Source organism: Anomaloglossus baeobatrachus, chromosome 4 (assembly GCF_048569485.1).
Source record: "Anomaloglossus baeobatrachus isolate aAnoBae1 chromosome 4, aAnoBae1.hap1, whole genome shotgun sequence".
NCBI classification, from domain to species: domain Eukaryota; kingdom Metazoa; phylum Chordata; class Amphibia; order Anura; family Aromobatidae; genus Anomaloglossus; species Anomaloglossus baeobatrachus.
Genome location: NC_134356.1, coordinates 571,349,482 through 571,364,994, shown reverse-complemented (window position 1 = coordinate 571,364,994; position 15,513 = coordinate 571,349,482). Strand labels below are relative to the sequence as shown.

The window sequence follows — 15,513 nt, the reverse complement described above, 5'->3', positions numbered from 1 at the left end:
TCTCCCACCCCGCAAAACGTGTTTCAGACGCATGCGCCGACAGGGCCAGGACCATTGAACGTAGTAGACTACGTTTGGGTGTCCGTCTGCAGAAAACGTATATGTGTAAAAATGGTGCAAGACAGAGCACATGCTAAAGGAGCCTGCTGCATTATAGTCAATGGCCCTTTCGGCGCATGCGTCTGAAACACGTTTTACGGGGTGGGGGAGGGGCGGTTCGGACGGATGCCCCGATGGGCCACTGAACGTAAGGCAAAACGCAGTGTGAAAGGGGACTTACAACCTGCCACTGTCCCATATTCAAGAAAAGAAGAGACTCCTGAGACCTGTATAAATATGGCACTTTATGTAGCAAATCCTGGAAGACGCTGTAAAAAACTGGTGATCACGATGAGTGAAGTTTCATCTATACAGAATAAATCTCAATCATCCTCGTGACTCGTGCGTTGTGTGTAGGGAGATATGTCCTCTTACCCACGCTGCGGCTGGCTTTGCCCTGCTTACAATGCACTGTATATTGCAGAAGCTGGCGACAACGATAAACACTGTTGGTCCTTATTTCCACTGTCCAGTGCATTCTTCCTCAGATACTCGATGCTTTTCAGATACATTACCAGCAGGCCACATCGCCATGTATAGCGCATGACGAGTCATTCAGCAATGATATGGCTCATGCTCACAGTGTATATAACATTGGCTTTGCTGAGCTAGTCCATGTATATAGGCTGACTTGCTTCATCCTTGTGATGCGTTTTCTCACTCCTGGCTGTTCTGTGCCCGTCTCTCTTCTAACGCCCTACATACCCACATGGACACCACCTCTGTGTTTCCATCATCAAACTGAACGATGAACGGATGACCCTGTCGGAGAGAGATAAGACCATTATATCCTGAATCTCCACGCTGCATTACTCCCAACAGCTGCAGTCCTCAGCGCCCATTGCTCTACCCATGAATTTTAATATGTAAGCATTATAATAGGACTGCTTGTCACTCATGTATATACATGTCCTTTCCATCCATAATATTCCTGTGCCTTTGTTTATTCAATATCCAGGGATTTATACTGGAATCTAGATTTGTAATTCCTTTGTGCTACTAGAAAAAAAATGCATGAAAAACCTCTATTCTGTGCAAGAAAATGATTTCTTTATCTAAAAATAGGACACGTTTCTTCCTATAAACAAAGGCAATGGACTTATTGTTGAGCATGAAGAAAATACAGCAAACTATTACGAAGGTGAATGCTAAGTAATACTTCAAGCACTTTCCCCACTGCATACAGTAATACAGGGTGCATCAGCAGGAAGAGCCAAAATGTCAAAAGAACTGACATAGGATTGGGTGAGACATGCTAAATTCAGAACGAAAACTAATACCTTCGAAGAGACCTGAAAATCTCAAGGGAGTTGTCCGGGCAAGATAAAGCTATGCCTAGGGGATGGGGTATGGGAAAAAAAAAATAAAAAATAAACAACCATATTCACCTCCTGGCACCCACCTGAATCCAGTGGATGCTGCCCCATGGTCTGCGCAGCGACAAGAAAACCGTGATATCACCAGTTTACCAGCTGCCGGACCTCTGAAGCCGGTGAGTGGTTGCTGCGGTCAGGTGACTTGACTAGCCAGTTTCCTCTCTGCCGCATGGAAACAGAAGCCGCAGTGGTCTGGTGGCTGTGACGACACCGCTTCTGCATAGGACACAGAGTGTGGCCAAACAGTTCAGTGCACCTTACCATCAACTTGTTTTCCATCCATCTCCATATTCATATAGCTCCTGCAAAGCCAGAGCAATCAATAAAAGGAAGAGGATGGAATACAAGCAAGTGGGAAGGTGTATCAGCTTGCCATGCCAAGGGTGCATAGAAGAGTGTAGGCTCTAGGTCGGGACAGTCACTTTGTGCTGACGCACCCCTTTTAAACAGTGATTCTAGGACAGAATATGAACTAGGAGCAAAAGAATAGTAATAATTGTCTATGTGAAAGGACAGATATACCGTATTATATATATATATATATATAACAAAGTCAATGTTTTGGAGTGGCCATCACAAAACCCTGATCTCAATTTTATTGAAAATTAATGGTCAAAGCATGGCTCAGTTACACTAGTTTTGTTAGTAGGAATGGGCCCAAATTCCTACCAACTATTGTGAGAAGCTTGTGGAAGGATATCCAAAACGTTTGACCCAAATCATAACTATAAGAGCAATGGTACCAAATACTAATGAAATGGATGTAAACTGTTGACTTTGCAGAAAGTAATAAAAATGCCTTAAAACATTCTCGCTCTCATTATTCTGGGATTTGGCAAAAATAACAATAATTTTGGTTCCTAATTGACCTAAAACGGAAAAGGATTATTCTGAATTCATGTCAGATAGTGAGAAAAACCTTAAGATGTGTCATTATAGAGAAATGTATGTAAACTTCTGGTTTCAACTGTATATGATAGAGGTTTTGGTAATGTTTTGTAATGGACATATTTTGCTAATAAGGCAAAAAGCCACTCCTGTGTAAAATTAAAGCTTACCGCTGTATATTTTACGTTAACAATAGTTATCTACATGTTGGAGAAGAAGAAATAATTTGGTTTTTATTTACCCCTGGACTGACCTAGTCATGTCAGGAGGCCTCACAGCCTGTGTGACGTCCTGGCATGGATCAGTAGCTGCTTCTCATTCCTGGCAAGTGATACAGTTCTAGGGTCAGCAAGTGGCATTTGTGAACCTCTTATTGAAATGCAGCGTGTATTAATCATTCTGCCGCCCGCTCAGCCAGGCCCACCTGACTGCTACAATCAGGCACCATACTGCCCCTGGGACTCCCTGCACAATCTTAATTGTTTCTAGGCCTTGATGGTCTTTTAATCCAAGATTAATTTATGCATTTTTAAATAACTCTCCATATGATTAATAAGCTTGAAAATTAAAAGGAGTTGGAAGCAATTATCATAAGCGGTTGGTCATAACCTCATTAAGGGGAGGAGGAGTGGTTACTTAAAATACACAGAGCAAGTTTCCATAATTCTCCAGATTGAGACAATACTTTGACTGAAAGGTCAGAAAATCCTTTGGTGACATGATGACAGGGTTATGTGATGGGCTGCCAGGCACTGTTCTCCAACTCATGGCTGATCATTCATGCATTAAAGGGGCAGCGCCAGAACATTCCCTGTCAAACTGCTAACAGTAACGGTATAAAGCAATGTAAAGGGTTTAATTACAGAAAGAATATAGGATACTGCGCTGTTTCCATGGCAGTCCTCTTCGGTAGGTTGTGATGGCTCATTAAATCTGCAAAGTTTAATCTGTTGCCAGTGGCTGAAGGTTACATCACTACTACTGATTACAAAACATTGTCCAGTATTATGCATCAATTTTTCTGCAATTCTTCGGATAGGTCTCAGTGTTGGCTATGAAAATGGTATTTACGACAACCAACAACTGCTCACATCCTTCTTGAGCGTGCCCAGGGGCACCTTCCTCTTGAGCGTGCCCAGGGGCACCTTCTTCTTGAGCGTGCTCAGGGGCACTTTCTTCTTGAGCGTGCTCAGGGGCACTTTCTTCTTGAGCGTGCTCAGGGGCACTTTCTTCTTGAGCGTGCTCAGGGGCACCTTCTTCTTGAGCGGGCTCAGGGGCACCTTCTTCTTGAGCGTGCTCAGGGGCACTTTCTTCTTCAGCGTGCTCAGGGGCACTTTCTTCTTCAGCGTGCTCAGGGGCACTTTCTTCTTCAGCGTGCTCAGGGGCACTTTCTTCTTCAGCGTGCTCAGGGGCACTTTCTTCTTCAGCGTGCTCAGGGGCACTTTCTTCTTCAGCGTGCTCAGGGGCACTTTCTTCTTCAGCGTGCTCAGGGGCACTTTCTTCTTCAGCGTGTTCAGGGGCACTTTCTTCTTCAGCGTGTTCAGGGGCACTTTCTTCTTGAGCGTGCTCAGGGGCACTTTCTTCTTGAGCGTGCTCAGGGGCACTTTCTTCTTGAGCGTGCTCAGGGGCACTTTCTTCTTGAGCGTGCTCAGGGGCACTTTTTTCTTGAGCGTGCTCAGGGGCACTTTCTTCTTGAGCGTGCTCAGGGGCACTTTCTTCTTGAGCGTGCTCAGGGGCACTTTCTTCTTGAGCGTGCTCAGGGGCACTTTCTTCTTGAGCGTGCTCAGGGGCACGTCTCAGACAGCCCTTCCTGCCAACAGGTGAAATTCACTATAGATCTGACTCTTGGGAGTCAGCAATTGAACTTGTATGCTACCTGTATTTTATCCCTGGGTGAACAAAGTTAGACGTTTCAAATACAACATCCGGAAAGTACTTTAAGCAGCTTAAACTGGACATTAATCCAATTTGCAACAGGGTAACTGTTCACCCTGGTCCATACGTGGCTGTAAAAAACAAATTCTTACATCGAGGTACTTGGAACCATGCTTTGTATAAGACTTCAACTGACTGAAAATGGGCAATGCAGGAAAAAGGTTTCTAATAGATTTCAAGAGTTTTCTCTAGAGATTACAGCCATGGTCAGGTAACAGAGGATATACAGTACAGCTGCTATATATAGGATTATTATGCAATCTTCTAAAAAAGCCATGTTGGTTCCAGGATGCGAGCTTTCCTGATCCTTACAACTACTGCAGCAGTGAATATCTAAGTGCTACCCTGCAAGGTAACAACTTCTCTAGAACAGTAGAGAGCTACAATTCATGCAATCCTTGGCCTAAGGGTGTAATCATCTTTATACATGGTGGCATTGGCTTGCTGCACCCAACAGCATTAGACTGGGGTAAGTGGTTTTTACAGATAGACTTTCACAGGTACAAGTGCTGTGGGGCCATTCACATGTCCAAGGAAAATTGTGGAGACGTCTGATTTTCATCGGAGGGTCAGATCATAATCAGCGATGTAAGTCTATGGGTCTGTGAAAAAAATTAGACTGAACTCAGATGACATCAGAGTGTGGTCTGATCTTCACGGACTGTCAAAAACTTGAAGGTGGATGAACTTTTTTTTTCCATGTCAGAGAGAAAATGATGACAATCGGATACACTATGATCAGACTGATTAAAGTCTGATCTAAAAATCAGTCCATTTTTCTCATACATGGAAAAAGTGGACGCCTGAATGAACCCTTAGGGCTGATGTAGATGGCAGCCTTTTTTCTTATCAGTCTGAGTTTCGTCAGAGTGTGGTCAGAGCATCAGATTTTACCATCAGAATTTGGTAAGAGTTTGATCAGTTTTTCTCGGATGGAAAAAAACCCCAAAATGATGGCTGTTTTTCAACCTTCTATCAAACACTTTGTGAAAAATGGATAACACACAACTTGAATCCCAGTGCTGTCTGATTTTTTTTACTGATTCATAGACTTGGATGGGCAAGTTAGGATCAATATCTGACAAGTCTGTGTGCTTTTGTGCTACAACTTGGTTTGAAGAAAAAATGGGACATGTGAACTACCCTACTGACTACCATAGGTACAAGAGCCATCTAAAATACACAGATAGAACTCATGCAAAAAATGTATATCTGTATGAAACCTTACAGGAAGATTTAGAGAAATGGGAGGACTATGGTGTAATCAAGGAGACTTGTAATTTAAAAGGAACTTGTCACCATATCTGGCGACAATAAGCTGTGGCCACCACCAGTGGGCTCTTATATACAGCATTCAAGAATACTGAATATAAGAGTCCAGACGGCACTGTAGAACGTAAAAATTACAATTTTTATACTCACCAGGGGGGCGGTCTGGTCTGATGGGTGTTGCTGCTCTCCGGCCCGGTGCCTCCTCTCTGCTGCGATGGCTATCCTCCTACTTCGCAGGTCCGTGTGGATGATGTGTCCTACGTCATACATCCAGTCCGGCATTATGGCCCTGTGCAGGAGCACTTTGATCTGCCCTGCTGAGGGCAGATGAAAGTATTGTAGTGCGCATGCTCGGGCGGTCTTTAACCTTTTCTCGTGCCTGTGTATTACAGTACTTTGATCTGCCCTCAGCAGAACAGATCAAAGTGCGCCTGCACAGGACTGCAATGCCAGCCTGTGTGGCTGGCGTAGGACGCATCATGCACACTGGGCTGTGTAGAAGGAGGACAGCGATTGTCACAGAGAGGAGGCACCGGACCGGAGAGCAGCAACACCCATCGGACTGGACCGCCCACTAGGTGAATATAATAAAAATGTTTCTTATGTTCTACAGAGCAGCCTGGACTCTTATATACAGCATTCCAAAATGCTGAATATAAGGGCTCACTGGTGGTTACCGCAACTTATACTCGCCAAATCTGGTAAACGGTTCCCCATAACTTTTAGTGATTGACTGTACTCAATGGGAAGTGGAACCATAAAAGTTAAAAGGGCCATGTCCATAAACACTGTACCCGATTTCATAGAGTCCATGATGAGAAGATGCTCTGTACAGGGCAGTCTGAACAGTAAAATGTACTGTATGATAACCCATCGCTCTCAGTAGTGTTATGTCATACTACAAGGATAAACCTCCCGAGCGGCAGCTTCTGATCTATAACCACTTCCCTCCTGTTCCATCACATAGTAATAATATCAATACACAATTCATCACTTTAGAGAGCAGACAAATGTTTTCCTAGACTCCTTGTGAAATAACTGAATTAGGCCCCTGGAGGGCTCAGTGTTAAGCGGTATAGAGAAGTTCAATACAAGAATTTGCAATTACCACCCTTCTCTTCTCAATCACACTAGTTCTTATACTGAATCCTCGGCAGGTCTCACAGAAAGATGGAGACAGACCTTTGGTCACAGAGGAGCCTGCCAGTCACACAGGAATTACAGAACGAAGGTGCTAAAAGGGTCTTTATCATCTTTTCTCTCCAGCAATTTACCAAACATATTGCGAGGAGGCGGCCGGGGAAGACGGTGACGCTCCGGGTTATATGGTTGGGTCAGGGCTTTATGACAAGAAATATATGGATAGATCTTTCTTTATATGATTTGACTGACTTACTGGAAATCTGGAAAAAGTTCTACTACACTTTGTATAAAAGTAATTTGGGTATTGTGAAAACCCCGTCAAATAAATTCATGTACAGTACATAAAGCAATGCTCATATAGCGGAAATGTCCTGCTCCTGACATGTCTGGCTTAGTATATACTTGGATTTTCCATAAAAAAAAGACAAGTCAGGACTATTATTATATCATTACCTTGTGTTGTGTCATTCTCTGTTATTTCTCCTAAAAATGTATGACTAAATCGACAAATGGGTGTTACCATCTCCCTGTTGTAATGGGTGTGTCTCTAGCCAGTCCGTCATTGGCACCTCACATTGGACAGTATCTGATGGGGCAGGGACACAGCCCAACTGGGAACTATCAGTTGTCAATTTATGTGCAGATTTGTAAGAGGAGCCACACATTGTAGAGATCTAAGAAAGATGCTTTAGATATGATATTTTTGGATTATTTACTGAAATAGAGCTTTTAAAAACGATTAAGTAGCTGGACCAGTCACTGAGCCAAAAAAGTAATTAGACATAAAACGTAACTTTTACTGTTCCACATATAAAAATGAACTGTAGTTCATAAATGAGTTAAAACCAGGGTTCACAGTCGTCCCAATGATTGGACGATCAAACGGACCAAAATATAAGGAATATTAAGATCCTACACAACACGGACTGCCTCAGCTGGTTTGCATTCAAATTTATAATTGTGCCATCATAAGCACTATATCCAACTGAATAAAGAGGTATACACACAGATAGTTTCCCATAATTGGGGTTCTTAATGTGACAAACTATCTGTGTGTATACCTCTTTATTCAGTTGGATATAGTGCTTATGATGGCACAATTATACATTTGAATGCAAACCAGCTGAGGCAGTCCGTGTTGTGTAGGATCTTAATATTCCTTATATTTTGGTCCGTTTGATCGTCCAATCATTGGGACGACTGTGAACCCTGGTTTTAACTCATTTATGAACTACAGTTCATTTTTATATGTGGAACAGTAAAAGTTACGTTTTATGTCTAATTACTTTTTTGGCTCAGTGACTGGTCCAGCTACTTAACCTTATCATTGTGGATCTTCCTATTGTATATTGCTGATTTCCCTTTTAAAAACGATCCACATGGAAATATTTATTGTTATTCCAAAATACTTTACCTAAATTATCCCCCTCTACTACTGCTCCGTCCCAGTAGTTACACGGTCCTCCTGTTAAAGAGCTGAGCTCAGTCATACAGGCACATGTAATGCAGTGTCTGGCTTACAGCCTATTGATAACGCCCCTGTTGATGTTGCCCCCATTGATGACACCAGATCAGATACTGTGCATCACATATACCTGTGTAACTAGCGCCCTATACAAGCCTTATCTGTGTTCATGTCTGAAGCCTGCTTTACACCATACGATCCAGCATACGATATCGTATGCGATCGTAACCACCCCCATCGTATGTGTGGCACGTTCATTTTGTTGAACGTGTCGCACAAACGAATAGCCCCCGTCACACGTACTTACCTGTCCATACGACCTCGATGTGGGCGGCGAACATCCACTTCCTGGAGTGGGAGGGACATTCGGCGTCACATCGACGTCACGCGGCAGCCGGCCAATAGAAGCGGAGGGGCGGAGATGAGAGGGACGTAAACATCCCGCCCACCTCCTTCCTTTCGCATTGCCGGCGGGAGGCAGGTAAGATCTGTTCATCGTTCCCGGGGTGTCACACACTGCGATGTGTGCTTCCCTGGGTACGATGAACAACCTGACGTTCAATTTTTTGGAATTGAACGACGTGCATGCGATGAACGTTTTACCGTTCAATTGCACATAGCTGCTACATGCTACAATGTAACTTACGATGCCGGATGTGCGTCACTTACAACGTGATCCCGCCGACACTTCGTAAGATATATTGTAGCGTGTAAAGCGCCCTTAATACTAGCAGCCACCTCCTCCATGAATTGGCAGGTTGTGAGTGGTTGTTTTATCAGTATCTTGCACCAGTGCTGCCCTTGCGATCTTGTGTATTTTGGCCAAAATATGGACCAATACTTTATGATTTTTTACATACTTTATCATCTTTCTATTGCACATTTTTACATTTTTATGCAGGATGCAACCAAGCCCTTTAGTGTTGATTGGGTGAGTTGGGGTGTCTGTCCTGTGAGGTGCACTTAAATAGTGCTGGGCAGACCACCTGATCTAATAGTATGGGCGTCATCAATAGGCTGTACGCCAGATACTGTGCATCACACCTAACTGTGTGACTGGTGCTCTATACAAACCTCATCTGTATGAATGTCTAATACTAGCAACCACCCCCTCCATGATATGGTAGGCTGTGAGTGGTTGTCTCATCGGTATTCTGCACCTGTGTTGCCCCAACCTTTATCATAAGGGGCCGGATGCATCCTGTTAGTGCATTTGCTATTTGACAGATTGTTGGTTAATGGCTGTTTTTGATGAGGTTTTTCTTGAGTCACATGAACGAGGTGATGATTGTGGAAAACCTCCAAACAGATGTCAGATAGGTCTCATCAACCTTGGCCAACCGGTTTGCTAGGTCACGGGCCACAACTCTTACCATTAACTCTTCTGGAGCTGGCCTCTCTTTTGGTAGTTTTCTCATACTATAAAATAGAAAACATTTTGGTGATTAGGTCAGTTCTTACACATTCACATAATATAGTGCGTACGGGTGTGTGTCTGTATGTAAATGAGAATTCGGCATATTTCAAATATTGAGTATGGTAGTAGGAAAGACATGGGCTGACGAACCATAAAATTAAAACCACCTGCCTAACACGTTGTATGTTGCCCTTATGTCACCTAAACAACTCTACTGCCCTTCCTTATGTCCGAATACAACTAAGAACTGGCTCTATGGGTAATCACAATGAACCTGCTAAGTGTGTAACCTGGCTCCCGACTGTTGGGCGTCCTGTATAGTACTGATCGCCTTGTACTCGGCTGAGGGGCTTTGGGTCTTCTTAGGCTCCTGATTTACCATTGCAGCCTCTGCTTACTAATCACCACCCGTACCCATATATATTGTAGTGCCAAAAAAGTAATGAGACATGAACACCATACAAACATCACCGGCCGGGAAGGGACCTTATATTCCATACTTATTCACATGGATAATGCCTATAGATGAAAAGTCATCCTACACCACAATAGGAAGCATATATGTAATATTCTTACCATTGAGTGATGAAGTGTATAAACGGCTCAGAAAATTCCCCCACGGGAAGAATCGGAGAATCCTAAAACAATCCAAATACAAAATACAAAAGTAGTCATTAAAAGAGCAAACCTATATTATATGGGAGGCAAAAACAAAAATGGTCTACAAAGTGAAATTAGATTCAGACCGGTTCCTGATAACTGGGAACCTATAACCAATTCATGTTGATCCAGACATGTAGCCAGGGAAGACCAGAACGATATGTGGGACTACGCAATAACTTTTTGTACAGAAAAAAAAAAAAAATTCACAAAAACTGGTGCAAAAAAGTGGTAGCAGTCGCCTATAGGAAAGAAAAGTTGGAATGCAATTGCTTTCTATGGTGGACAATTGTTCTACTTTTTCTTTGCACCATTTTGGAAATGACCCATTCCCTAAAAAATAGGAATTTCTTTTTCTTTTTTTTTACACCCTTGAAGACATTTAGAGGATGGAGAGGATAGCCTCAGAATTAGTTTATTTTATAACCCTTGAAGACATTTGGTGGATGGAGAGGATGGTCTCAGAATTAGTTTTTCTTTTTGGTTTTCAAATCTATAAACTAAAAATAAAATGTGATTTACAGTAATGGGTGACATTACCTCTCTCAGTATCACAATTTGTTCCTTAGGATATTTTTAACTTGCCACGAGGCCCCGATTCATCAAGACCAGCAATGTTAACCCTGATCTTGATGAGGGGGCGTTATAGAAGTCCAAACAACGTGATAAAAAAAGTCTTTATTATTTATTTTTCTAGTTTATTTATTAATATTATCAAACATGACATGATAAAATGCATTAAAATTACATGATGAGGGGGTGCGTTTGAGACATTAAATGGATTAAATGACCCCAATGTGTCTGACAAGTGGACTCTGTCTCACCACAAATCTTTATCCAGCCATGGGCCGGAGTGAGATTTCTGGCATACGCAACGTCACATCTCGTCATAAGCTGTGGCATCACGCTTCCGCTCCACCTGTTTAATGGAGCTGGGAAACACTTGAGTAAAAGCACCAGAAGTCACTAATTTCTTTGTGAAACTGCTTTTTGTGCAAAACCTTTTGCATAATCGCTTATATGAATTGGGGCCCAGGTGTCAATACAGATACCATTAATGGGCATAAGGGGTGTCTCAAAATATACCCCCTTTCTTCTAATCTCAAGGAATCCCTTTGAAGGGTTGTCTCATCATTAAATATTACATTCATTAAAATCATAAAAAAAGATGTCATTTAAAGCACCACTTCAATGTTTCATTTTAATTGCACTGATGGAGTGGTGTTTTAATGTAAGCCACCTGCCCGATACTCACCTTCCGGCACCTTCACCCGCTATCGCAGCCACTCTGGTTGGTTTCCGGCAATTTGTTACCTGCCGGCAGCTCCAGTGTTTAATGGAGTCAGAGGTCAGAACTCAATATAAGTCTATGAGAGCCTTGTTCCAGCCTCTCTGGCTGTTATAGAGTTGCATTGAGAGCTTGAGACGTAACGTCTGACTTTCGGCCAGTCAGAGGTTACAGTAACAAGATGGAGCCGCCGCAGGACCGAAGCAGCATCGGTGATGGTATGGACACAGGAAGGGGAGCATATGACAGGGGGCAGGACACTTAGATTTAAAGCGCTACTCCAGTGCTGAAAACCCCCCAAAACGCTTGAGAGGCGCTTTAAATGAATTTACAAAATAAAAAAAAAATCCAATGTAGGCGTCAGTTTAAAGAGTTTAGTCCATTCAACACAATCAGAACTCCGCATAGAGATCCTCTGTTCACTGAGAGCTGAAAATAAAAATAATTTGTTGACCTGCATATCAGAAAAGAAGCAGAGCCTCTCGGGCAGCATAGCAGTATAGCAGAGAAGACTCCTTCAGTAGGGAGGGGATATTGTCAAACTGCCAGAAGGAGAAAGACTTAAGCGGGCTTTACACTCTACGAGATCGCTACAGCGATCTCGTTGGGGTCACGGATTTTGTGACGCACATCCGGCCGCTGTAGCGATGCCGTTGCGTGCGACACCTATGAGCGATTTTGCATCGTCGCAAAAACGTGCAAAATCGCTCATTGGGGACATGGGGGTCCATTCTCAAATATCGTTACTGCAGCAGTAACGATGTTGTCCCTCGTTCCTGCGGCAGCACACATCGCTCCGTGTGACACCGCAGGAACGAGGAAGCTCTCCTTACCTGCCTCCCGCCCGCAATGCAGAAGGAAGAAGGTGGGCGGGATGTTCGTCCCACTCATCTCCGCCCCTCCACTTCTATTGGGCGGCGGTTCAGTGACGCGACTGTGACGTCGCTGTGACGCTGAACGAACCGCCCCCTTAGAAAGGAGGCGGTTCGCCGGTCACAGCGACGTCACAGGGAAGGTAAGTAGTGTGACGGGTCCGGGCGATGATGTGCGACACGGGCAGAGATTTGCCCGTGTCGCACAACCGATGGGGGCGGGTACCCACGCTAGCGATATCGGTACCGATATCGCAGTGTGTAAAGCGGCCTTTATTCTGTTCATCTGCCTCCAAACTGCATGGATTAGCATCAACACTACAGATGTATGTTTCTATCATATTTGCTATGCAAATTACTTTATAAAAGCTATTTAAGTGAATTAGCAGGTTTTTGCTGCCCCAGCTAAAAGCTGCATGATGTAGGGGCAGAAACCTAATTACTGCAATTTATCACTAACTGGGCTGCTTCTTGTACTTTTAATAAAATCACAGTTTTATCTGTGCAGATCTACAGCTTTCTGAATGCGGAGCTCTGTATAACCTCTTCCACACCGGTGATTGACAGCTTTCTGTGTACACTGTGCATAGGCAAAAGGCTGCCAATCACTAGTGATGGTGGGGGGGTTATACAGATCTCATGAATATGGAGGACTAACTACATAGCAGCATGAACTTGTCTTCTAGTGATAATCTCCTGCTGATAAAAACAGTTATACAACATTATATTCTCACCAAGCAGTCCAGTAAGTGACACATCGCCGGAATCAGGGTCTCATTCTCTACATTATGCTGCTCACAGATTAGGTAGCAAACAGCTGGTGACGGATTCCCTTTGACAGACTTTTTGTAGGTTTGTTTGTGTGTACTAAGATGTATAGTCAGAATTCTTATCCACTTTAAAGTAAAATGTGTTAGTTGAAAATATCATGAATTTCGGGTCATGCATTTTATATTATACTAGCTGTACTACCCGGCTTCGCCCGGGTTAATAACTGTTAACAAAATAGAATGTATTAACAAAAATGTATTCTGCACACAAAAACCACAAAACAGATAGAAATGTAATTATTAAAAGGCAAAAACTAAGCTAATAGAAGCATTTCACAACATATATTTCAACACCGCAGATATTCCACACAGATTTAACTAAATTGGCCAAGTAATGTGCTCAGTCTGTCTGTTTCCCAGTCTGTCTCTTTCCCAGTCTGCCTGTCTCTGTCTGTTTTTTTTGTCTGTCTCTATCTCTCTGTTTCTTTCCCCATCTGTCTCTTTCTAGGTCTGTCTCTTTCCCCATCTGTCTCCCCGTCTCTTTATCTGTGTCTTTTCCTGCCTGTATCTTTCCTTGTCTGTCTCTTACCCCGTCTGTCTCTATCAAGGTCTGTGTCTTTCCCCATCTATCTTTGTCTGTCTCTCTGGCTGTCTCCTCCTTCCCTTTCTACCTGTCTCTGTCCCTGTCTGCATGACTGTCTGTCTCTTTCCAGAGCTGTCTCTTTCCAGGTCTGTCTCTTTCCAGGTCTGTCTCTTTCCAGGTCTGTCTCTTTCCAGGTCTGTCTCTTTCCAGGTCTGTCTCTCTTGATCAGTCTCCCCACCGACATCTTATTACCTCACATATAAGCTTCTTATACTATGAATGTCTTTTGTTCCTATAGCAACCAATCACAGCTCCTACTAATAACCTGTAGTTCCAGGCTCCATTTACTTTAATGGAGCCATGTTTTTTGGAGAGTAACTGTAAAGTGCGGGGTTACATTTTCCTGTCAAAACATAGTCTACGACGTTCCCTGGGTCACATGAGGTGTCTGTGCAAACTTTCGTGATTGTAAATGCGACGGTGTGGATACACTTCTCGTTTCACTTTTTCCCCATTATGTAGATAGGGGCAAAATTGATTGGTAAATTGGAACGCGCGGGGTTAAAATTTCGCCTCACAACATAGCTCTCGGGGTCCAGACGTGTGAGTGTGCAAAATTTTGTGGCTGTAGCTGTGACGGTGCAGATGCCAATCCCAGACATACACACATACATATATATATATACACACACACACACACACACACACACACACACACATATATATATATATATACACACATACATACAGCTTTATATATTAGATTTAATGTCGCTCCCTAGTGGTTAGAAGTCATCGCTTTGCTAATATACCTCCAATAATAAATCATGTTTTCTGAACATTACAGAGGGGTCTTTCGATACCTTTGTGGTTATTTTGTCAGATTGGGGAAAAAATAAATGTAGAAAAAAAATCTGATGTGCCTATTGACACTGAATTTATGGATGCAGGTAAAATCCTCCACAGACCACCACACACGGCCCTTGTTACAGGCACGTGCCTACATGCTGGAGATGACCATGCACGCCTTTGTAACAACACAGTACCAAGCATATGCCAATCACTAGGGCGGTATCACACTGCCATCTGATTGCTAACCATATAGATAATTACTGTGGCCCAATTATCAGTGAAACAAGTGCTGTAATTACAAGAGGGACAATTAGTGGGAGCCCTGATTAAGGGTTTCGATTCCCATATTAACAGAACATGGTTCATCCAGCACAGTCAGGAAACAATACAACCCACAATCTGCTCCTGCACAAATTAAATGCAGAACACACCAGATTTGTGGGCCAATTCCAGTCCGCAATAATGTAACATATGGGCTAGGAAGCCTGAGCAATATTTAGTAGACGGGGGCCAATATGGCCGGCAAATTGTGTAGGATGCGAATAACCATCAGATATTCTAACCTTTATCTACCCCATTTACATTGTTTAGAGAGCAATGAGGATTTGTGTAACCAACTGGTCTTAGAGCGGTGCAACAAGATGACCGGCGGCAACCACCGAGCTGGACGCCGATCTACATCATGGGCATGTAGGACGACAAACTATGCAATCTGACGTCTTTATCTACATAAATATACAAATCTATGCCCTCCCACACTGATATCCATCCTCTATTATGCCCCATTCAATTACGCTACCTCCACATGGAGATCTGCTCTCTATATCTCCGGCAGCCAGGGATGAGCCCCGATTAATATTCTCCAGCCCTGTCCATGGGGCCTGGTACAACAG

General features: G+C 43.3%; 1 protein-coding gene across 1 annotated transcript in view; it reads right to left on the bottom strand.

Moving 5' to 3' along the window:
- Window positions 1-205: 205 nt before the first annotated feature.
- The window catches only part of MAP2K5 (mitogen-activated protein kinase kinase 5), a 217,208-nt gene continuing 201,900 nt past the window's right edge, over window positions 206-15,513 (bottom strand). Inside the window, exons 20-22 of the mRNA XM_075346067.1 lie at window positions 10,172-10,233; window positions 9,552-9,597; window positions 206-861 (exon numbers count right to left, since the gene is read on the bottom strand). Coding sequence (XP_075202182.1) covers window positions 757-861; window positions 9,552-9,597; window positions 10,172-10,233 — 213 coding nt within the window. The 3' untranslated portion in view covers window positions 206-756. The remainder of the gene's footprint in view (window positions 862-9,551; window positions 9,598-10,171; window positions 10,234-15,513) is intronic.